General features: G+C 29.1%; 3 protein-coding genes across 11 annotated transcripts; 1 reads left to right on the forward strand and 2 right to left on the reverse strand.

Annotated features, from left to right (window-relative positions):
- Positions 1-4,701: 4,701 nt before the first annotated feature.
- On the forward strand, positions 4,702-10,013 carry LOC108324079 (long chain acyl-CoA synthetase 1). Of its 5 annotated transcripts, none has more exons than XM_017556885.2 (20): positions 4,702-4,800; positions 5,475-5,638; positions 5,837-5,900; positions 5,985-6,074; positions 6,158-6,214; positions 6,320-6,368; positions 6,636-6,712; positions 6,842-6,881; positions 6,971-7,065; positions 7,348-7,515; positions 7,601-7,711; positions 7,811-7,898; positions 8,099-8,165; positions 8,243-8,318; positions 8,455-8,572; positions 8,707-8,952; positions 9,033-9,172; positions 9,265-9,447; positions 9,572-9,691; positions 9,768-10,013. In XM_017556885.2, the coding sequence occupies exons 2-20, from the start codon at positions 5,493-5,495 to the stop codon at positions 9,819-9,821; spliced, it is 1,989 nt and encodes a 662-aa protein (XP_017412374.1). In that variant the 5' UTR covers positions 4,702-4,800; positions 5,475-5,492; the 3' UTR covers positions 9,822-10,013. The 5 variants fall into 5 exon arrangements, with proteins under 5 accessions (XP_017412374.1, XP_017412372.1, XP_017412373.1 ...); XM_017556883.2 differs by having other exon boundaries at positions 4,737-4,868; XM_017556884.2 differs by having other exon boundaries at positions 4,752-4,903.
- Positions 10,014-10,918: 905 nt separating this feature from the next.
- Positions 10,919-15,689, reverse strand: LOC128195802 (probable calcium-binding protein CML25). Its single transcript, XM_052874479.1, has 2 exons — positions 15,257-15,689; positions 10,919-10,941 (listed from the first exon to the last, which is right to left on the reverse strand). The coding sequence occupies exons 1-2, from the start codon at positions 15,579-15,581 to the stop codon at positions 10,919-10,921; spliced, it is 348 nt and encodes a 115-aa protein (XP_052730439.1). The 5' UTR covers positions 15,582-15,689.
- Positions 15,690-17,404: 1,715 nt separating this feature from the next.
- On the reverse strand, positions 17,405-21,205 carry LOC108326298 (probable pre-mRNA-splicing factor ATP-dependent RNA helicase DEAH2). 5 transcript variants are annotated; one of them, XM_017559708.2, is made up of 7 exons: positions 20,733-21,205; positions 20,261-20,463; positions 19,066-20,150; positions 18,522-18,647; positions 18,184-18,422; positions 17,939-18,057; positions 17,405-17,725 (listed from the first exon to the last, which is right to left on the reverse strand). In XM_017559708.2, exons 1-7 carry the CDS (start codon positions 20,997-20,999, stop codon positions 17,599-17,601), a joined length of 2,166 nt encoding a protein of 721 aa, XP_017415197.1. In that variant the 5' UTR covers positions 21,000-21,205; the 3' UTR covers positions 17,405-17,598. The 5 variants fall into 5 exon arrangements, 4 of the variants coding, with proteins under 4 accessions (XP_017415197.1, XP_052731225.1, XP_052731227.1 ...); XM_052875265.1 differs by having other exon boundaries at positions 18,010-18,057; positions 20,733-21,181; XR_008247994.1 differs by lacking the exons at positions 17,405-17,725; positions 17,939-18,057 and having other exon boundaries at positions 18,282-18,422; positions 18,522-18,753; positions 20,733-21,184.
- Between the last annotated feature and the right edge of the window lie 3,019 nt (positions 21,206-24,224).

The following is a 24,224-nucleotide window of genomic DNA, read 5'->3' on the forward strand; positions in this document are numbered from 1 at the left end:
TTTTAGGTTTTTTATTTTTTTATAACAAAAAATTTTCACATATCAAACTGATTATATTGAGATAATTTTATAATTTATATTTTATATTTAAAATCTTGTTAAAGAAAATTAATAATATAAAAACTATAATATCATATAACTATGAATTATCATATAATAATGACTCTTAGTCGCTATTAATTTTATTGTGTTGAATTTTAAGTGTTGAAAATTAAATAGTTTTAAATAATTTTAATCTCAGTAATTTTTGTATGTTATGATATTAATTCTTTAAAATTTATTAAAATTCTCAAGTATTATTTTAATTTTAAAACATGTAATAAAAATTGCTAATTTAATCATTAAAAGAATCAAAATTTAATTTAATTCCTTAATTGTATAAAAATTATAACTAAAGGTATGCTTTTATAAGTTTTTGTTCGTACGATGGAAGAAGAGGGATATAATGTAAGATTCAAAATATTTTAATAATAAATTTTATAGTAGATAGGAAATGAAGTTTATGAAATAAGAATTAGATCGTTTATTTATCAGTTTATTGTGAAATTTTTCTTTCTCAGCATTCACATCTCAACCAAACAAAATTTTGATAATAAATTTATTGTCAAGCTTAAGGTACGGTGAAGTTCAAGCAATGTAAAATGTCTTGAATCAGTATTGATAAATTTAATCAATGTTATTTGAGTTTTTTTTTGGCTCATTCAGTGTGGTGGATTGTAAAAAGATCGTAAATGTAGATTGACTTAAGGAGACTAACTTGTGTTTTAGCCTCCTTAAGTCTCAACTTGTCAGAATTTTCAATCTTGACAACTCGATCATTCTGCCTCATTTGTGTTAGTCTTTCAGCTTTATTGTTTCGATCATCTAGTTTGGATCACTTGGTTTCTTTCTTCAGGTTTCAAGACATTGTACACATCTATAATTCGATCTTCCAACTTGTCAATCAAGGAAGAGTTTATCTAAGTGAATTTCTATCGTACCTCTAACAACTTAATTAAGGAAGAATTCACCAAAGTGAACCTCTGTCAATCAAATGTCATGTTGGTCAGGGAAGAATTCTGTAAAGAACCCGTGTCACTCGGTCATATCGCAACAGGTTGTTCAACGAAGAGTTTACCTAAGTGAACTCTTGTCGATCAAACGTCGAGTCAATCAAGGAAGAGTTCTTTAAAGAACCCCTACCACTCGGTCCAATCGCAATAGGTCGGTCAAGGAAGAGTTATGAAAAGAACCTCTATCATTTCAAGTGTACAACTTCCGTAGCTCGATAAGGGTGCTCATTTAAAACTGTTCAGTCTCTACTACAAGGTCTTACCCAATGTCTAATCAACCTTTTGACTTAAGAATAATGGTCGTCCGAGCATGTCGCCCGTCCAGTCTCTACTGTAGGGTCTTAACTAATGTCCACCAATCTTGCGACTTTAGCATGTTGGCCGACTAATCTCAACTACAAGGTCTTACCCAACATCCATCAACCTTTTGACTTCAGTATGATGGTCGTTCGAGCTTTATCTACAGACTCAATCCTTCAACATGATGGTTGTTTGAGCTCTACCGCATGGACTCAATCCTTTAGCATGTTAGTCATCCAACCTCTAATATAGGGTTTTAGCCAACGTCCATCAGTTCTTTGACTTCAGCTTGTTGGTCGACTAGGCTCGACTGTAGAGTCTTATCCAACATCCTTCACTCTTTCGAATTTATCACATTGGTCATCTAGTCTTCATTGTAGGGTCTCAACTAGCGTCCACCAACTTCTTTTGGCTTCAACATGCTGACCGACCAATCTCCATTCCACAGTCTCAATCAATCCTTCACGAAACACTCATCTTCAAAATGATAAAAGTTCATCTAATCAACGTGCAACAAAGCGCACAATGACAAATCACAATATGGTCAGATGAATAATGGTAATAACAAATCAACCTCTTAATGTTGATTAATGTATGATTAGGCCGTGATTAGACCAAGAGAAAGGTAAAAGCTCATAATAACCACTACATAAAGGTCTAAGGTATGTATCAAAACTCAATATCGTTAGGGTAAATAAAATCATTTTAAAAAAAAAATTCAATGTAAAAATGACAAAAAGTGAAATAAATTTTCTTTAAATTTTTAAACATTAATTTTAGCACAAAAAGAATAGAAAATATAATAACAAAATAATAATAAAATAAAATAGTTTAATTTATTTTTAATCCATTTTGTGAGCCCAACTCAAGGATTCTATACATATTTTACCCCTCTATCTTCTTTGGATCCATCACATGACATCTTAGTCTTTAAAAAGAAAGATGATTTTAATTAGAATTAATATATGATATTATGCTATGATTTGCTAAGTTAGTTTTAAAAAATAAAATATGATCCTAAAGATTCGCAAAATTTCTGATAATAATTATTATCAATGTCTCAGATATTATTTTTGAATATATTGCTATCAAGACCAATTCTTTCTTTATATTCTTCATTGTCAATTAATTCACAATTAAAACAAGATTACCAAGATATTTTAATGTGTGTAAATACATATGAAAAAAAGGAAGATCGAGGGAGAGAGACATAGAGAGAAACCGGAGGAAAGTGCATGGGTAATAAGTTATTGCATAAAAGTGGTTTTACTAACAACAATTACAAAGGAAGAAACCGTTGGAATACCGAAAGTTTGAGAGATATATATAAAGTTTGGAAGGTATGTCACTCTCATCATTTTTTTTAGTTAGATATTATATTATGTGTTAATATTCTATGCGTTTTTCTTTTATACCTAACTTTCACATTTTCTTGAACATCATTTTTACTATTCACAAATATCTTGTTTTAAAAATCACAAAAATAATGTCTTTCCTTAATATTTTTAGGGTTTGTTCGATTCCTCGTGTGACACTAATTTTTAATTTTTTTTTGTAAAAAGATATAAAAAATTAAATAAACAATTTCAAAAAATGAAAAAAAAATATTTTCTTTTTAATTTAGTGTCTGTCCGAGCATATGTGTTGTACACTCATTTCTAAATAATTTAAATAAAGACTAAAAATAAATATAAAATTATTAGAAATTAAAATGTTGAAAGAAATACATTTAAAAAACAAGAAAAAAGTCTTTCTTTTTTACATTTCAAAGGTATGTGATCGTCTGTATTATTATCGTAGTGCTTAATATTATTTTTTTTCTAAAAAATTAAATAATATCTTAAAGGTATGAGTACCATCCGCGGCATGATACTTATTATCTTTCAGCTTTTCTCAATCATGACAAAAGTAAAAAAAAAAATCCAAAATCTTCAAAAACTTAAAACATCAAATTTTCTAAACTCATTTTCAAACAGTTTCATAAAGAAGTAGTAACCTGATTTCTTATTCTGAACCAGAATAAGTATGAGTAAGATGTACCTTTAATTAAATGTACAAAATTAATATAGTTTTCAAAATATTTAATTTTTCCCAAAAATAATACTATAAAGAAAAAATATTTTTTGGATATATGACCTAACAAGTGTTTTTTTTTTACACGTAACCAACTCTCGAATATAAAAATTTAGTTTTGATAAACTATGTCTTATTTTATAGTTTTTCATAATTTTTTCAGAATAAATTCTAATGATGATTCCAAAATTTTCTTTCTTAAATCCATAAAATGGTTCGTCGTCCGTCACGCGGTCATATAACTTTATAATAACATGCATATAAAATGTATTCTAGCATTGTTTATTAAATGAAAGGTCATCTACTATTTTAACATTAAAATACCTTTTATAAATACGATGTGAACATATTTTCAAAGACATAAAAACTAAACAACAAAACAATCAGACAACCCAAGAATTGGCTCAACCATCCAATTTACTACACAATCCATCTTGTCTAAAGCAACTAAAGGCTCATTCAAATACCTCCGAAACACAATCTATACTTTTATAAGTGGATAAGAAAAATAAATTATAAGTGATAACATTTTAAAGTGATCAATGAGCTCACTTATGAGGCTCTCTGTATTGTCAGCCTAACACACTTAATGAGTTGGTCTGTCTGCATTTTCATCGTAATGGCTAATGAGCATGTATGAGGTGAGGTGACACTTCAATGAGATTTTTTATGTAAATCATTAGATCAATGGATACTAGTAAATTTAGATAATTTAAAATAAAAACACTAATAGTATTTGTGTGCAACAGAGAAAAAAGAAATTGACGAAATTACAAACACAATCGGAAATTAAAAATTTATAAAATAAAAGTCTAAACCAAATTTTATAAATTAAATCATGATAAATTAATGTTGGGATGGAGGAACTGAATTGTTTCTGGAAAATAAGAATCTACCGGGAAGGAACCGAAAAAAAGTAGGTGACCACTAATTTTCCTTCATTGTTTGGGATTAAAGAAAGTGGTAAAATGTGTTTTTCTAAGATAAAATATTAAATTTTATTTAATTTTACATTTTTGTATTTATCTTTGGACAGTAATATAAATTATCTTATTTTGAATCCTTTTGTTTACTTTACTATTTTTTTTTTACTCTTTTCCTTTAATTTCTCTCATAAATCATAGGTGAGAAAATTACTGCAATAATCATGAGATGGAAAAGGAGGGCATGGTCACATGGAAAAAATTGAAGTTACTGTACGATATGGGTGCTGTTCAGTCTTCATTATTATTCGTTTCCAACCTTCAACTACCTCATTTACGCTTGCAACTTGCACTTGTAACTCCTTTCTTGGCTATAAAATTCTCAACTTGGTTCTTCGCTAATATGTCTGCTATCAACTTTGTTTCAACACAAGTTGCAGAGAAGCAGCGAGGTACACCTATATACACAGAAACTAGTCTCAGTTCATACAACTTATTACCCACACACATCCACGCAAACGTCCGTACCTATCTCTAACCACAGATATTTGCCATGTTATGTTTCTTGTGCCCTATGTCGTTCACGTTTTGACTTTCCTGTAACACACTCTTTTGAATTTTCTTCTCTTTGCCCTTTTCTTGTAATGTTATAGTAATTTATAAACTATGATAATCGTGCTTGCAAAGACCACTCTCACCTTCTCCTTCGTTCCCGGCGTCTTGGAGTCTTGTTTCTGGTGCTTGTTTTTCTATATATTTGACATGAAAAAACTGTTATGTTGTCTTGTTCTGTGATCCGGGACCACCTCTGCCAAACTTCAACGAATAGTTACGTTTCTTTTTTATTGATGTGAAGTGCTTGACAAAACTTTAATCATAAAGCATACTTAAAAATTAGTTGGGGGATTGTGGATAACTCAGTTTCTTCGGAACCATGCAATGTGTGCTATTAATATTATTTTAATAATAAAAATGATGAAACCAAAGGAAAAACCTTTTACGATTGATTTTTTGGTGCCTGTCATTGACCGGGTACTTGGATGTCTTAAATGTAGTAATAGACAGAAGCGAATCAAGTTGAGGGAAACTGACGGTGGTTGATACACTTGTTTTGTGCCTTGTTCAGGTTTGATAACAAGGGAGAATGAAGGCCTTTTCGGTTAAGGTTGAGGAAGGAAGGGAAGGTAAAAATGGTAACCTCTCTGTTGGTCCAGTGTACCGCAATCTCCTCTCCCAAAAGGAATTTCCTCCATTGGATCCTGTTTTCTCTACAACATGGGATATTTTCTGGTAATTGGTTTTAGTACCTACAATAATTCAGCAGTTGCTATTAGATTATAAAGATACTACATATGTTCTGTACTGAGCTTTACCAATATAGTAACAATGTGGGGTCTGTCAAATAACGACGTAATAAAAATTGAGATTTTGGTGGTTGATCAATGAATGATATTTTCATCACGGAAAGCCTTTCCTTGATGGCTGCAGTGAATCTGTCAAGAACTATCCTAACAACCCGATGCTCGGACGACGTAAAATTGTTGATGGAAAGGTATCTTAAGGAGATTTATTTTGTTATATAAGACTTTTTATATGTCAAGAAAATAAGCTAACTATTTTTGGATCATGTTAATAGTTTGGACCATATGTGTGGAGCACGTATAAGGAAGTTTATGATGAAGTTCTGCATATAAGTTCTGCTTTACGAGCATCTGGAGCCGAAGTTGTAAGTGCTTTTGAAAGGTTTCTCTCGTGATTTGTAAGCACAGTAGATCAGCAGTTTTCAAAGGAATCTTTTTCATGTAACAGGGTGGTCGAATTGGAATTTATGGATCTAATTGCCCTGAATGGATTGTGGCAATGGAGGTTTGACACTTCTATAACCTTTGTCTTCTCAAAGTTTTACCTCTTGTTCTTTCTATGACACTGTATATCATACCATGATTCATAATTATGTCTTAATTGGTTTAGGCTTGTTCTGCTCAAAGCTTAATCTGTGTGCCTCTGTACGACACCCTCGGTAAGTTCTCTCAAATAAAGTTGTATCCCCAGCTCCCTCTCTCTCTCTCTCTCTCTCTCCTTTGTTGTATTGTAATTAAGAGCCGTCACAAAAACATGATCCTAATCAAATTTTAAGACTTTGTTCATTTTACATATTTTATCAAACACTTTGATACTCGTTTTCTTTACCAGTGCAACTTTTTTTTTTTGTGTAAATGAAAGAGAAAAAAAGAAAAAGAAGCAACATTCAAACCTTAAGTTTTTTTAATATATATTTTTAATGCAGGACCCGGTGCTGTAAACTATATCATAGATCATGCAGAAATAGATATCGTGTTCGTCCAGGATAAGAAGGTTAAAGAGGTAAGCAATAACGATAATTTAAAAAAAAAAATATATGATGTTCCACTTCAGATTTTTTTTATATATCAGGGATTCAGAGCTAGCTGCAGTTTATAGTTTCTTAGTTCTGAGTAAATATACCATTTGCAGGTTTTAAATCCTGAATGTAAATCCTCAAAGCGACTTAAAGGTAAACTTTTGAGATTTTCATCTCAGTAGTTCTGTGGTAGAATTATCAGAATGATTAAAGGAATTACACTAAATTTGATTATGGTACAGCCATTGTGTGCTTCACTGCATTAACACAGGAAGAGAAAGATAAGGCTTCTGCTATTGGAATTAAGTCATATTCCTGGGATGAGTTCTTGAACTTGGTTAGTTAGTAGAGAATTAGTTCTTACTTTTTCTCTACTCTTGCAATTATGGAATTTGTTTTCCTTTAAAGCTTAGATGCCACACTTTATAAAAGTTATTCACACAGGAAAAATGGGTTACTTTTTCCTTTTATAAAGGTGTTGTGTTACAATAACTTTGGTCTTCAATGAAACTAAAAAGCAATCCCAAGATTGCAGAAACTTTGATATGAGAACTTACTAGAGAAGCAGCTGATAGGGATATAAAGTGGTAAAACTGTGATTCTTGGTATTATGTTTCAGGGAAAAGCCAATCCCAAAAGTACTTTTCCTCCTCAGACTCATGACATCTGTACAATAATGTACACTAGTGGGACAAGTGGAGACCCTAAAGGAGTTGTTTTAATATACGAAAACGTGATGGCTTTAGTAAGAGGAATGGATCTTTTCATGGAACAATTTGAAGACAAGGTAAATCTGATGCTAGATCCATTACCAAATCGATATGGTACCATTTTTCTTTTAGCAAAAGTGACACGAATTTTAATTTGAACAGATGAATGTGAATGATGTTTACTTGTCATTCCTACCTCTGGCTCATATCCTTGATCGCACAATTGAGGAGTACTTTTTCCGTAAGGGTGCATCTGTTGGTTACTATCATGGGGTAATTTTGTTCAAGAATTTATTCATAGTCTGGATTTCCTTGGTGGCATTGACATGTTAGTGATTTTTCTATGCTTCATACCATATTTTTAAATTGAAGGATCTGAATGCGTTGAGGGATGATTTAATGGAGTTAAAGCCAACACTGTTTGCTGGTGTTCCACGCGTTTTTGAGAAGGTCTATGAAGGCAAGGCCACACTTCCACAAATTAAATACATAATGAAACTTATTAGAGATTATACTATTTTATATACTTCAGATATTATTAATAGACTCTAATTTTATTGTTTTTAACCACTTTTAATTAAAAATATAATATTACTGAAAATATTATCAAGTAATCCAATCTCGCCAACTTATAATTTATCCCAAGAATATCTTTTTCAGGTATCAAGAAAGCAGTGGAAGAACTTAATCCAATTAGGAGAACTGTTTTCGGCATGCTCTACAACTAGTAAGTTGGAATTTTGTATCCTATTTTTATCAGTGTTTATCTTTACCCATTTAATTCACATTTATTTTCAAATACAGCAAACTTGGTTGGATGAAAAAGGGATATAAGCAAAGAGAAGCATCACGTTTGGCAGATCTGTTAGCCTTCAGAAAGGTTGTATGAGATAATCTCTTACTTAACTAAAAACCTGTATTTATTTTCATAAAAGGGCAATAGATGTGACCTTTTATCAGTAATTTTCTTGAAATTTGATTTTTTTTACGTATGGGTAAGAATTTCTCCATTTTAGGTAAAAGCCAGGCTTGGTGGTCGTGTTCGACTAATAATCTCTGGTGGAGCAGCATTGAGCCCTGAGGTGGAAGAGTTTTTGCGTGTCACTACTTGTGCCTTTGTATGCCAAGGCTATGGTAATTAAAAATCTTATTCAGCACATTCTGGCTGTTAAAAGAATGTTACCGATTGAAAAATGATTTATATAGTTTTGATGAAAATATTTATGTTATAAGACAAGACAGCATGTGACAGAGAAATGTTAATCCAGGTTTGACCGAAACATGTGGACCAACTACTCTTGGTTTTCCTGATGAAATGTGTATGGTTGGTACTGTTGGAGGTGTATCAATATATAATGAAATAAGGCTGGCAGAGGTTCCAGAGATGGGATACAACCCTCTTGAAACTCCTCCGTGTGGTGAAATATGTGTAAGAGGGAAAACTGTTTTTAGTGGTTACTACAAAAATCCAGAGTTAACAAGGGAAGCCCTTACAGATGGATGGTTTCACACAGGTAATTCAGTTGTCCTTTTCTGCATAAAAAGTGAGTTTGTAAGAATCTTTATATAGTCTGAGATATTCTTGTATCCTCAGGGGACATAGGAGAAATGCTTCCCAATGGTGTAATTAAGATTATTGACAGGAAGAAGAATCTTATCAAACTCACACAGGGAGAGTATATTGCACTTGAGCATCTAGAAAATGTTTATGGAATCACTCCTATAGTTGAAGATGTAAGTATTTTCATGACTTTATTGCTGTTAAAAGGCAGAATTTTTAGTTTATAAAGTTTTTGTGATTGGGTTTATGTATGTTTTACTTTTAGATTTGGGTATATGGGAATAGCTTGAAGTCAATGCTAGTTGCAGTAATAGTTCCTAATGAAGAAGTTGTGAACAAGTGGGCATATACAAATGGTCACATATCTTCTTTCCCAAAACTCTGCTCTCTTGACCAACTCAACAAATATGTGCTATCTGAGCTCAAATTGACAGCTGAGAGAAACAAGGTAACATCTACACGTAATAAAACTTTATTGCATTTGGAATGAAAAAACAACCTTAAACTTTTATTTTATTTTTTTGGACACTACATAATAATGGAAACTATGATTCTCTAATTGTGTTGTTTAGCTGAGGGGCTTTGAACATATAAAGGGGGTGATATTAGAGGCGGAGCCATTTGACATGGAAAGAGATTTGGTCACTGCAACACTAAAGAAGAAAAGAAACAAGCTGCTCAAGTATTATCAGGTACAGGTCATATTTCTTCATTCTATTTCTGAATTGCAGTTTAGAAATACTCACAAAATTGTTGATATTGTCGCAGGTGGAAATAGATGAACTATACCAAAATTTGACAAATGAGAAGAAAAAAAATTAAGGTTTTTAGGCACGAATATGCTATTTAGTGCTTCACTGTAGCACTTGTTCCCCTTCTCAAACTCATCTATATAATCCTAAAAACTCAGTGCTAATTTGTATTATTTAGCTCTAGCAAATGCCGCGCGTAAATCAACTTGTGTGAACTTGTTCTTATTTATTCAATTTGAGGGTGGGCACTTAGACTCTTTAATTTTCCAAATTCACGATTAGACATCTTTTTTTTTTTACCTCTTAAACTTATATATACTGATCCCACTATTAAATTCGGATTTATATATTAATATAAAAATATTCAGAGGTATATATTATATATTATTTATTGTTTTTTCTTTTAAATTGTCGGGATTTTGTGTCTGCCACAGATCAGGCTAACGCGGTAAATTGATGGATGAATACACAAACACATTTTTTCTAATATATTAGAAGGGCTACAAATAGTGCAAAATTAGTCTTTATATATGTGAGATTCATACAAAAGCTACGAAAAAAAATATGTAATGATATTTTTGTAAATAATTGGAACTTGTCTAGTGAGAGTAATAGTATCATTTACCATTTTTGTTTTCCATATTCGGTTTCCACAGTCCCTTGTTGAATAGATAGAAAGGGTATTTAAACAGTGCAAACGTATCATTCGTATCATTGATGTGTCGGTTGACATTTAAGTGAGACAGCATGATTGAGTGGAAGTTGTCATCTTCATTTTAAATGTGTTAGTTGCAAGTGTACTTTCGAGACCAATGTCATATTGTTTTTTTTTTTTTTTTCTGAAAATAAAAGAAGAGTGATGTGAATAGTGATGACGGAGCATGATTCATTAAGTAATAAAAGTGTAAAATAAAGTTGCTCCTTATTAAACAAAAAATAATAATAATTTGACAAAAAAAATTTATAATATTTTAATATTATTTATGTGTTATTTTGTGATTGGTTCAAAATTATCATAATCAATAATAATAATTATAAATATTAATATAAACTAATCCATGTAAATAATGTTAAAATATTTTCAAAAAGTATTATCAAAAGTATCATTATCTTTGAATAAAATTTCAAATAAAATTCAAATTATAACAAGTGAAGTTGAAGCTGATTCTAAAGATTTGGTGGGTTGATCACTGTTACCAAATGTGAAAATCAAAACAACAAATGTGAAAGTCAAAATAATAAAGGAATCCTTTGAAAGCTAGAATAGTTTTTAATTTTATAAATAAGGAAGATCATGAGTCACTTTAAGTCCAATATAACATAGTTTTGGACACGTATTGGACATTAGTGCGACATAAGTGCAAATATTGCATTTAATTATATTATATAGACTGATTTTAAGAAAAATATAGTCTATAAAATTATGGTGATATTTTTGTAATTTTTATAAGGTATAAATTACGGTTCTATGTAAAACTCTAGCTTATGCTTTATTAGTCAGAATATAGACTATGATTCCTTTATTAATAATCTTTTTAATGATGATGTTAACTAATATTCACTATTGATATTCATATTTGGTATTAATTATATGTTCATATTAATAAATTACTACTCCAGGTTATTAAATCGTTTTCTTGGTTAAGGTCTTTGTTTTCATTGTTCATTATTTATTTTCAATTAACTGGCTCACATGTACTATGGGCTGACACTTTTTATATTATCATACTAAATCCATGGCAGCTACATTTTTATTTTTTAAGTTTTACTTTCTTTAACTAGTATTATTATTACTATATTTATTATTAGTTTTTATTTACAACTTCTGTGTCTGATTTGATCGAAAATAGAAATATATGGTACATTCTATTACTTCAACTATTGTAATTCTGTTTAAGATAACATTATAGACAAATATTTCCGTTAATTAATTAATTCATTTTATTATTTAAATATTGAATCAAATTTTTCGAAACATAAGTATTTTATTTTTTATTTTTGAAGGATTTAGTTTATCATGACTTTTAATTTATCATGACAGTTACATTTTAAGTTTTACCTTTTTTTTTTAAATTTTTATTACCATTGTTATATTTATTATCAGTTTTTATTTACAAATTTTGTGTTTGATTTTATTATAAATAGAAATGTTTGATACATTTTATTATTTTAACTATTGCAACTCTGTTTGAGATAACATTAATTATAGCCAAATATTTTCATTAATTAATTAATTATTTAAATAATGAATCAACTTTTTTGTAACATAAGGATTTTACTTATTTGGGTGATTTAATTTATCATGGCAGTTATATTTATATCATTTAAGTTCTACTCTCTTTTTTTAATTATTATTACTACTATTATATTTGTTATCAGTTTTTTATTTACAAATTCTTTGTTTGATTTAATTAGAAATAGAAACGATTGGTACAATTTATTACTTTAACTATTCAAATTCTGTTTGAGATAACATTACATATATAGTCAAATGTTTTTATTAATTAATTAATTTATTTCATTATTTAAATATTGAATCAACTTTTTTGTACGATAAGTTTTTTATTTATTTAGGTGATTTAATTTATCATGAGTTTTAATTTTTCATGGTAGTTACTTTTTTTAAAAGTTTTTTTTTTTATTTTAATTACTATTACTATTGTTATGTTTGTTATCAATTTTTATTCACAAATTTTGTGTTTGATTGTACTGAAAATAGAGTGATAGGTGCATTTTATTATTACTTCAATTATTGTAATTCTGTTTGAGATAGCATTACCTATAGCCAAATATTTCCATTAATTAATTAATTAATTTTATTATTTAAATATTGAATCAACTTTTTCATAACAAATATTTTTTTTTGTTAAGGATTTAATTTATCATGACAGTTACAAATATGCTACAATAATATGCTACAGTCCTTACTACAATTTATTTTTTACTTTTTTTTAACGTTTTTTTAATTCAGAATTGGTTGGTTACATAACTAAGCGTAATATAATTTGATATAAGTTAACATGAAACTTCAGGCCATCTACATTTTTGTTCTTTGATATCATTATTTTAAAAGTTTTTATAAATTAATTATTTTTGTTATTTATTTAATAATTTGTTGGGTCATGATGAAGTCTCTGCTGATATTATTTGATGTGGTAAAACCAAATTTGAAGCAAGCTAGTTTTTTTTTTTTTTAAACTTCTATTTGCATAGTTTTTATAAAGTAGAACTGTGTTTATTAATGTATTTTCTGTGTTGTGTTTTATTGCAAATTAGAAACAATGTTCTACTTTGTAAACAGAAATAGATTGGATTTTTTTTAATGCAGTTGGAATTTGTATATTTGTGTTCAGAAGTTTGTCAATTGAAATCGATCAAATTTTATGTCTATAAATTTGTAATCGATAATTAAAGTTTGTGTCAATGTGATTTCTTTTACTATTAATATTAAATAACATGAATATATTAATGAATTTGTGAATATATAGTAAACGCTTTTTATTTATTATTTTATAGTTTGTTTCAACTTTTTTTGTTGAACTATTATCATATGAATATATTAATATTAAACCAACAATTATATTGGAAACTGAGACTTTGTTATATGGGCCTATAGGTTTTAAAATTGGGTGTTTCATTCTACACCTCAACATTTCATTATGCACCTCCAACTTTTTTAAAAAATTATTTTTAATCTTAGTAAATACCTTTTTCACTTTTTCTCTTTCTATTTAAAGTAATCTTACATTTCTTTAACTCTGCACCTTCTTAACAAAAATTTTAAAACTTTGTTTTTTATTTATAATTTAATAACTATTTAATTTAATTTAAAAACTTAATATTATTTAATATTTTTTCATATTTCAATAATTATTAAAATTTAACTTTTTCATATTTAAATTAAATTATCATTAAATTTTAAATAGAAAATAAAATTAAAAAAAAGTCATCGGATATTGGGTTCCGATAACTATGTTATCGGATTTCCAATTCCGATTTTTAAATAATTATTATTTATTTATATTTTATTAATTATTTAATATAATTTAAAAAATTAATGTTATTTAATATATTTTATATTTAAATAATTTATAATATTATAGTAGTAATATTAAAAAAATAAAAATAATAATAATTAAGAAATCTAAAAATTTCAAAATCTTATTTTATTATTTTAATATAATTTTATATAAATTTATATATTAAATCAGATTTTATGTAATAATTTTTATTTTTATTAATTTCATTTTAATTTTTATAATATAACAATTATATGAAAAAATTAAATTTTTATTAAATTTTAAATAAAAGATAAAATTTAGAAAAAAAGTCATCGGATATTGATATCCGATAATTATCGGATTTCCAATTCCGACACGAAAATCTTTTCAAAAATTTGTTTTTTATTTATACTTTATTAATTATTTAATTTAATTTAAAATTTTAATATTATTTAATATATTTTTTATTTAAATAATTATTAAAATATAATTTATATTATTATACAGTAATATTAAAAAAATTGAAATTAAAATAATAATAATTAAGAAATCTAAAATTTTTGAAATTCTCTTTTATTAATTTAATATTTTAATATGATTTAATATATTATTATTTATATTAAACCATATTTTATATAATTATTTTTATTACTTTTATTTTAATTATTTTAATTTTAATTTTTGTAATATAATTATTATAATAATACAAATTATATTTTAATAATTATTAAAATAAGAAAAAATATTAAACTTTGAAATTAAATTAAATAGTTATTAAATTATAAAAAAAAATTGAAAATTTTGTTAAAAAGGTGGAGAGTTAAAGAAGTGTATGATCACTTTAAATAGAAAGAGAAAAAGTAAAAAAAAGATATTTATTAAGATTAAAAAGAAATTTTTGAAAAAGTTGAAAGTATAGGATGAAGTATTGGAAGTGCATGATAAAACACCCTATAGAAAGAGAGAAAGTAAAAAAGATATTTACTAAGGTTAAAAATAAATTTTTGAAATAGTTAGAAGTGTAGGATGAAAAATCATTCAGAATTTTATGTTTAGAGGGTTGTGTTTGCTTGTAGAGTGCACCTCCGCACTCCATTTTTTTATCATTAGCACTCCATTTATGATCTATTAAGAACCTCTACACCCCATTTGAATTGCACTTCTTCATTTTTAGTTAGACTTTGATGAGATTTGAAGTTTTTGAATTTTTTTAAGTCCATTTGTTTGTAAAAAATAATAAAAATTATAATTATAATTATATGCTTATGTGAGTTGTTCTCATAATTTTAATCAATTATTCGATTAATTAATTAATATTAATATATTAATGAAATTTTAAATATATAACCAACTATTTCTATTTATTTATTTTGTGAATTTTTTCAACATTTTAAGTTAAATTATTAAATATTAATTTTAATTAATACAATAAATGTTATTGATTTATTTCATAATTTATTGTAACATTTTTTTTAAATTATCAATTAACTATAAATAATAATACTAGTATTATTGTTATTAATCGACATAGTGATGGTGTGGTCGTTGTTGTTGTCGTATTTGTTTATGTCGTCAATCATCCTTCGATACTCCAAGGAACACTCCTCCCTCAGGCTCTCTGCTTCAGTGTTCAGCTTCTCCGCTGTGATAAACTTGTTCTTGTCCATGTCAAATATGGATAAAGTATCCTTCAAGTTCTCCATCACCTCATCGAAGTCCACACCCTTGGTGTTCAGCTTGATGTACTCCTGCAAGTTGATGCACCCGTCATTATTACCATCACCATCCACCTCCTGCTTTGTCGTCACCTTCCCTAGGCTCTTCATCATCAACCCCAGCTCCGATGTCGATATCTTTCTATATCCTTTTACTTTGAACTTCTTTAACACATGTTCTAGCTCCCCCCATTCGCACACGCAACTGTACCGACAATGACACCTGTCATTAGATTCGATTAAGGAGGTTATTGAAATTGAATACGTCAACCTCGTAACCGATTACGAGTTGTTCGAATTTTTTTACAGAAATTGGAATCGATTCCACCTCACTTAGAATCAGATACATTATTCCACCTTATTTATTGTCGTTTGTCTTCAACCTCAATGCTTCAGTCCACACATCACACCATTTAGAGGACACCAAGCTTGACGTTATTTCCACCACTAAGGAACAACCTATCATATACTCTACAAATCGAAGGGTAAAATGGATTTTTCACAAATAATCAACGCAACTCAACGAAGATGAAAAATGTATATTGCATTAAGCAAAACTTCGCCTTTCTCTCGTTTCAAATTTGTGAATGTGAATATCACAAAAACTTATTCTTAATATGTTTGAACAATAAAATCTACTTAAACAAAATATGCTATTTTTTTTATTTTTACAAAAATAAGATAATGTTGAAGCTAATATAAAATAATAAATTACTTTTGTTCTTTCTATAAAAAAGTATACATTAAATAATAAAATCGTCATATTTTTCATAGCTTCTATGTCATCACTTATAATAATAAAAATCTTATAATAACAAAAAATTTATCATCCTCACCATCATTGATATCAAGTGATAATGAAAATCTTTTATTATAAAACAATTTTCAATAAAAATAATAAATATTATCTATTATTTTATATTAACTATAAAATCTCACATTTTGTAATATTTGAAGACAAGTAACAAGTTAAAATAAGAGTCACGTCATCTAATTTACAGAAAAAATAAATGATAAAATCTTAATAAAAATATAAAATTTTAAATACTTAATTAATAAAAAAAAAATTAATAGAAACTCAATTATACAAATTCATTTAAACCTTAATTTTTGTATTTTTTTTAATTTTAATTTTCAAATAATTGTCACATGAAGTTATATATTTTGTTTTAATTATGAAGTATTTGCTATCTCATGAGTTGGATAGAGACAATACACTTCACAAGAATTATTATCAGCAAAAGTACACAAGGATAGGCACAACATATGTAATCTCTATGAAACTCGACTAAAGTATTAAAGCTATCTAATCTCTATGAAACTCGACTAAAGTATTAAAGCTATCTATTTCATATGATAGTTCAAAGCTGATTTATAAAGTAAAAATAGTATCATCCAATATTTAATATAATTTTTCTATAATTCCAGTACTTAGATATTTCCCTCAATTATTTAGAGTCCATTTCTAAATATTCTGATTGAATGGGAAGTGATTCTTTAAATTTCGAAAACATATAAAATATGCTTAAAAAACATTCTTTAAATTTCGACCAAAGATGTCAAACATAGCTACCTCGACGTCCCTTTTACCGTCTTTCTACTCAGCAAAGGCATAAAAGGGAAATTTAAACTCATTTTATCATCCATCCGAACATTTTATTTTATATTCCATTTTTCTTTTACTTGCTTCTTATTCAATCCGTTTTATTTCATTCCTCTCTATTTCTATTTTCTATTCTAATACAAATAAAGCATTAACAAACGCACTAGTTCCATTCAAGAAAAATGAACACCATTTTATTTCGAAGCATTCGATACCAACATTTATCTTTTTTGAGAAAAATGAAAATATAACTGAAGGGGATAATGCAATGATGAGGCCTCTAAACCAAAAGAATGAAAGAAGACATGGAATAGTCAAAAGTAACAAGAGAAGGTCGACGAATATAAAACATGTTATTAATACACTGCTAAATATTACAAGAAACGGCCTATCTTTTTCTCGCTTAAATTAACAATGAATATGTCTTTCAGAGGTGGTAATAAATAAAAAGGTAAACATTCGTAAGCTTTCCTCTGACTAAAGGTCCTATTCCAATCCAAAGGCAAAAAAGGCGTGGATGGTAGGACTTCACTTACGACTTCTGGCTTCCTCTTTTTCCTTCTCTCGCTTCTTGTACAGCTTTTCAAGAACACGCTTCGCTTCACATTGTGGAAAATTCGATAGATCATAGTAATGTGGGGCTATATCCACCAACCTGTTCAACATAAATTTTTCACCAAGCTAAGTATATATCTAATTATCATCATGTCAGTTTGTCTTGCCACTAAGAAACTTTACAATAGAAAACTACCATATAATATCAAAGTACCATAGATGAAAAGCGTTCACGTTTAAACATTTCAACGTTGTTAAACACAATCTTGGCTACAAAAGCAATCCAGATACTAACATCAAACAAAATCCTTACCATTCTCCACGTATATCTGTGACAGTTCGAATAAAATTCCGACTGGTAAGAACATATTCATTATAAATTACCCAGTCCGGCTTGTGGTCCAGGCAATTTGATGGATGCAAGTGCACCACCTACTCAGAAAAGAAACATAAATCATTAATATAAATATAATCTTCCAGCATACACGATAGTTCTTTAGTAGTGAAAACATAATGAGAAGGGAAAAGATAAAATACAAATAGCAACCCTTAACAGACCTGGTTGTCTTTCACCGTCAGGTAATGTCCTGTCCGCTCCAGATGAGCCACCTGCATGAAATATCCCGCTAGCATTGCCTTTCTTATGTTGACATAGTAGTCACGGCTATTAAAATCAGTGCTGCATAACTTCAGGTTAAACCGAGCCATGATTCGCACTAGTTGTTGTCTAACATTATCGGCTGCTTTCAACGCCCTGTGATTAACGAAGTTATCGTAGCACCAAGAAGGGTCCTCGTCTGAAAAAGCCATTCACATACAATTAATAGTGTAAGAATATAACAAATTAATAGCAAGAATGCGATGGTTTAAATAAAAAGCTACAGCATAGTGCTTACTATTTTGCTTGTACGCATGGTATACATTCAAGAGCGTGAGGTGATCTCCATCAATGTGTCCAAACCTAGCTTTTGCTTCATCCGCAGCTTTCTGTGCCTCCCTAGGCCGGACAAAGCAATTGGGTACTAAAGAAAGAAATGATTATCACAGACGAGGCCCACGGAAGGTCAGCAGATGCATAGAGGCGAGACCACACCATTTTCTTCATGAGATTGAGAGAATACTGAGAAACTGCAACTATCTGCATCAGCATTTACTTAGAATCCTATGGTGCATGCCAACCGGGGGCATGGAACCCAGAGAAGACAGTTGCTGATGACTACCTAACAGGACATGTTCCACTAACCGCATCCATGTGCAACTAAACACACGGGTAAGCAGTCAAACATCCCCATCATATGCACAATATTGCCTTTGTGCATGTGTTACATGTGCTAATGTCGGGCATCCTCTTTAAAGTGGATCCCGGCAAACCTAAAACCCCTTAATATTAAGGTTGGACTCTAGACACACACAAAAAGCAATTAAATAAAGGAAAAATACCTGATAGCATGGCAGAAACAGAAAGAATCTCATTTGAACAGTTGAATTCAGGACTAACAACGAGCATCTTCGACATCTGAGGGTCCAGTGGAAATTCACTCATAATCTCACCCAGCTTAGTTAAGTTGCCATCATCATCCAGAGCACCCAAGTAATTCAACACTTCCAGTGCACGCATTAAGGTCTCTGGGGCAGGAGGGTCCATGAAATCAAAATGCACTAAATCGTCTATACCAAGTTTCTTTAAGGTAAGAACAGTGTTGGCTAGATTAGATCTCAAGATTTCAGGGTAGGTCTGTGGCTGAAGATCATTATTGAAACTTCTTTCAGTATAAAGTCTAAAACATTTCCCTGGCTGAGTTCTTCCAGCACGCCCAGATCTCTGATGGGCACTAGCCTTTGATATTGGAGATACCAACAAAGACTCGACACGGACTCGAGGGTTATAAACCTTCTGCTTAGCAAATCCAGGGTCAATAACATAGACTATACCATCAATTGTCAACGAAGTTTCTGCTATATTTGTTGATATTACAATCTTCCTCCCAGGTTGCCCTCCCTCCTTTAGTGGAGGTGGAGCTGGCTCAAAAATCTTCTGTTGCATAGCAGGAGGAAGGGTAGAATACAAGGGAACTGCTTTCACAGGACCCACCTGGTCTCCCAAATTTGATATTTCTTTCGAAATTTTGCGGCATGCATCCTCAATCTCTTCCTCTCCAGTGAGAAAAACAAGTATATCTCCAGGAGGTTCATCCTTGTGTATCTGCACCACAGTCCTAATAGCAGCCTCCAAGTAATCCCTCTCTGGCTCCTGAGTATAGAAGATTTCCACCGGATGTAGTCTTCCAGGAACCTTCATAAGAGGGGCCCCACTAAAGTAGCCCTGGAACTTTTCAGCTTCAAGAGTTGCACTCATAACAACCAACTTCATGTCAGGTCTATTTCTAAGCACTTCCTTAAGAAGACCAAACAGCACATCGGTAGCCAAAGTCCTCTCATGTGCCTCGTCAAGAATAATTACTTTGTATCGTTCCAAAAGGGGGTCCGTCATTGCTTCTCTCAAAAGCATACCATCTGTGAGATACCTATTAGCGGCATAGAAAAACATAACATTCCATTAGCAACAAAAGAAAACAGTAAAAAAACGAAAATTGCAAAGCAAGCTATGTGAATCAATTAGTAAAATATAACATACTTCAAAACTGTTCTGGCGCTACTGCAATCCTCAAATCTGATGCTGTAACCAACCTCTTCTCCAATATTCACGTCCATTTCCTCAGCCACACGCCTGGAAACAGACATCGCAGCCACTCTCCGAGGCTGAGTGCACGCAATCATCATCTTCCTACGTTTATCAGGGCTTTCAATATCCACAGCTTCCAACACAAACTGAGGAATCTGTTCCACAAGAACATAAAACAAAAGACAATAAGAAACGTGCCACATTAAAATACATAACAGAATCAACACAAATATAAACTCACAGACAAGATAAACAATAACATCCGACAATGAATCTAACATTCACACCTAGTCCGCTTCGTACAAGCTGTTATCTACCCCTAAGTGTTTTAAACAGAACGCCCCCTAATGTCTAAAAGTAACTCCTAGTGCTAGTAACATTGCAGAAGGTAAAGCAAAAGCAATACAAAACATCAGAAACTGACCTGAGTGGTTTTTCCACTACCAGTTTCACCAACGAGAATGAGAGTCTGGTTATCCTTCAAAACCTGCAAGAACTCCTCCTTCTGGTGCCAGACGGGGAGGGTCTTCCTCTTCTCCAAAATATCGTGATACCTCTGAGAAAAAGGCTTCCCGTTCCATCGGTTGATGAGGTTGCTACCGACGAATCCGCCGTTTGATTTGGCCATCTTACCGACAGTGTCGTCCACCACGTCGAACAAGCTCAGTTTCCTCCTCCTCTCCGTACCCATCAAAACCCTAATCCCAATCCCCCAACCACGCGGAACAATCCTTTCGCAAATTCCGTAATGATAAATTAGCAGCTCTCAGTGGAAGCTCCTAGAAACTAGAAGCAGGTTGAGGCCAAGCCAGGCCAGGCCAGGGCTACACACTATGATACGGTGCAATTCTCCATTATATAAGTCCAAATAAAATGAAAGAGGAATGTACCAATGTCCTCTGAGATTGCCAACTATTAGGAGGGTTACGTTTTTTATTTGGGCCTGCTCTTTTGGATCTTAAGACGTACTATAATGGGCTTATTATGGCCTTAGCAGCTCCACTCTAGTGGGCCTGGTCTCATGCTACAATTGGACCAATGCACAATTTTTCTGAGGTCACTTTTGTACTCCCCTTTTTCTTCCTGCACCCTATAAATCCTACAATTGAGAAGGAAAATGTTGGATGTAGCAGAAAATGATAATGGTATAAGCAACACAATCATTTGACGTGGATAGGTTGAAAGTAGTACCAAAGAAACAAAATCTAAAAGTACGCCTTTTACAATAATTTCATCATTATACGATATTAACATGAATTCTGATTGTCCAATAAGCCTAATTTGAAAAGGAAAGGATTTTGAAATGCCAACAACCACTTCTTTGTACTTTTGCGTGGAGAGATACATAGCCATATACTCATTAAATCAGTGTTTCCTAACCATTAGAGTGAAGACAACTCAAATATCAAATATCAAATATCAAATATCTATTTCAAATTTAATTTATTCAATAAATGTATATATCAATACTCTGATTTTGGTACAACGGTCTTTATATGTGTGTTCTTCCATTGAAAATTCCAACGCGTAAGAAGTACCTCTAAAACATTTTCTACTGAACAAATCAAATTCTTTGTATTGGACCACTTCTGTTGTAGAAGTTATACACAGAATAAACATAACAAATGGTTTCTACAAAACTTTCTCATTAATATATCTTCATATGATACAAAAAATAAGATTTTGAATCTTAGGAATAAAAAGTTATCTTTATTTTAAAAATATTTTTTTAACAATTAAATAAAAAATGTTAACGACAATACGAATCTTATAAGCTTTTTATATTGAAATAAAAATTGCAAAAATGTTTTAAAAATAATGTTACGTGATAAAACTCAAAAGAATTAATTATCATGATAAAATAAATTTTATATTTTAAAAAAATCGCAAAAGTTGCTTTAGTGAAGTATTCAATTCATACTTTGTTTCGAGATTGGGATAGGGATGTTTTGAAAGATTTGTTAAGCATTTTACTTTCATTAAATTTCTTAAAGAAGTTTTCAAAATACACTGACAAAAAACCAAATCTCCAAGTAACACACAATAGACGGAAATGTGGTTGTCGGAGAATTTAATTCCAGCCTAATTTTTTCTTTTTTTTATAAGAAAACAGAAAATGAAAAAAAAAATTCTTAAAATTATTTGGCTGATAAATTTTATATAAAGTGCTAAATTAAATAACTAATATCAATAGGTATTGCTGTTCAAAAAAATTATGAATTTTAAAATTTTTATCCATTTTTAATATTAAAAAAATTGTAGTATTAATGAAATTTGATTGAGTATAAATTATTAAATTTAACAATTTAACTAAGTAGTTAAATATAAATTAATATTAAATTTTGTTTAATTTCATTTAAAAGTTTATTATTCTTATTAATGATTTATATAGAAATACTAGTAAAAAAATGAAGAACTGTTTCTTCTTTTAATTTAAATAATTAATTAAATTAATAAGTTAGTATCCAAGAAAGAAATTTTAAATTAAGTAAATTCGGTCATTTATTTATCTATCATATGTAATAATATATGAATAGATATATGCCTTATTAATTTAACTTAATAATTTTATTAATATGAACTTTATTTAAAATAGTGATTTTATTAATTGAAACGGTTAATGTTTACAACTTTAGAATATATTATGACTATTTAAATTAATAGTAATGTAATTTTGAAATATATAGATATTTTAACCAATGTTATTAGTTTTACGTGACTACTAATAGAATAATCAAAATAAAATTTTAACCTGAAGTATTAGCACTTTTGAGAATTATGAAAATTTATACAATAAAAAATTTTGTGTTAAAAATAATTACTATTTAATTGTGATAACATTATCGCATATTTAAAATTAAAAATATAGATGGTCAATTAAAATTAATTATTTAATGTAATGTTATATATACACAAATATTTAAAATTTTAAGTAATATAAGTAGTTATGTTTTCGTCAGTATTTTTGACAAAATTAAATACTGACATTATATTATAAACACAAATATTATTAATTAATATTATACATGAGGATTATTTATTTATTCACGCTTTTTTTAAATTTTATTTTTTATTTAATCGTTATTTCAAACTAAAATAGTTATATTTTTATTTTTACTTTTTAAATGACCGTTAATCTAAATTTAATTATTTTATAAATGAAAATAATTATTTTATCTTTTCAACAACTATTTTTTTATTTTATCATTTTATCTTTTCAATAATTATTTATATTAAAAATTATTTAAAAATAAAAATTATAAACAATATTTTTATAATTATTTTTAGTAAAAATTATTTTATAGTTGAATAAAATTTTGTTAGAATAAAAATAAAAAGTGGACATAGCTGTACTAGTGATAAGAAAGAGTATAAATATATATATAGAAGAATATTTAAAAAAAAAACTAATGATTAGAAAATAACAATCAAATATAAGAATATAATTTGAAATTTTAAAAACAATGTTTTTATTTACTTAAAAATGGTGCATAAGGCCCTTAGTTTCTTTGATCCACTTTTTTAACGTGATAAATAATGATGAAGAAAGGTAATTAAAAGTTCAGATTCATTGTATGTTATGTCAATAAATCATTTTCCATCATCATTATTAGTTGACCAAATTATGATTGGTTGAGGATTCTTTCAACACAACATTACTATCTTAATTCCTTTTAGACTTTCTAATGTGTATTCACAAGGTGTCTTAAACGTTTAAAACTCCACACAGTAACAATACACAGGAAGAGAAACTCGTTTACAATACTTTCTGATGTGTGAAAAATATTACAGCAATTTATGTTAAATTATTAACTTTAATAATTTATATTAAATTAAATTTAGTTAATAGTACTAGTTTTTAATAATTATTATTATTAAAATTCGTAAATGCATAAAATTTCAAAAAATAAATATA

Source organism: Vigna angularis, chromosome 3, assembly GCF_016808095.1.
Source record: "Vigna angularis cultivar LongXiaoDou No.4 chromosome 3, ASM1680809v1, whole genome shotgun sequence".
NCBI classification, from domain to species: Eukaryota; Viridiplantae; Streptophyta; class Magnoliopsida; order Fabales; family Fabaceae; genus Vigna; species Vigna angularis.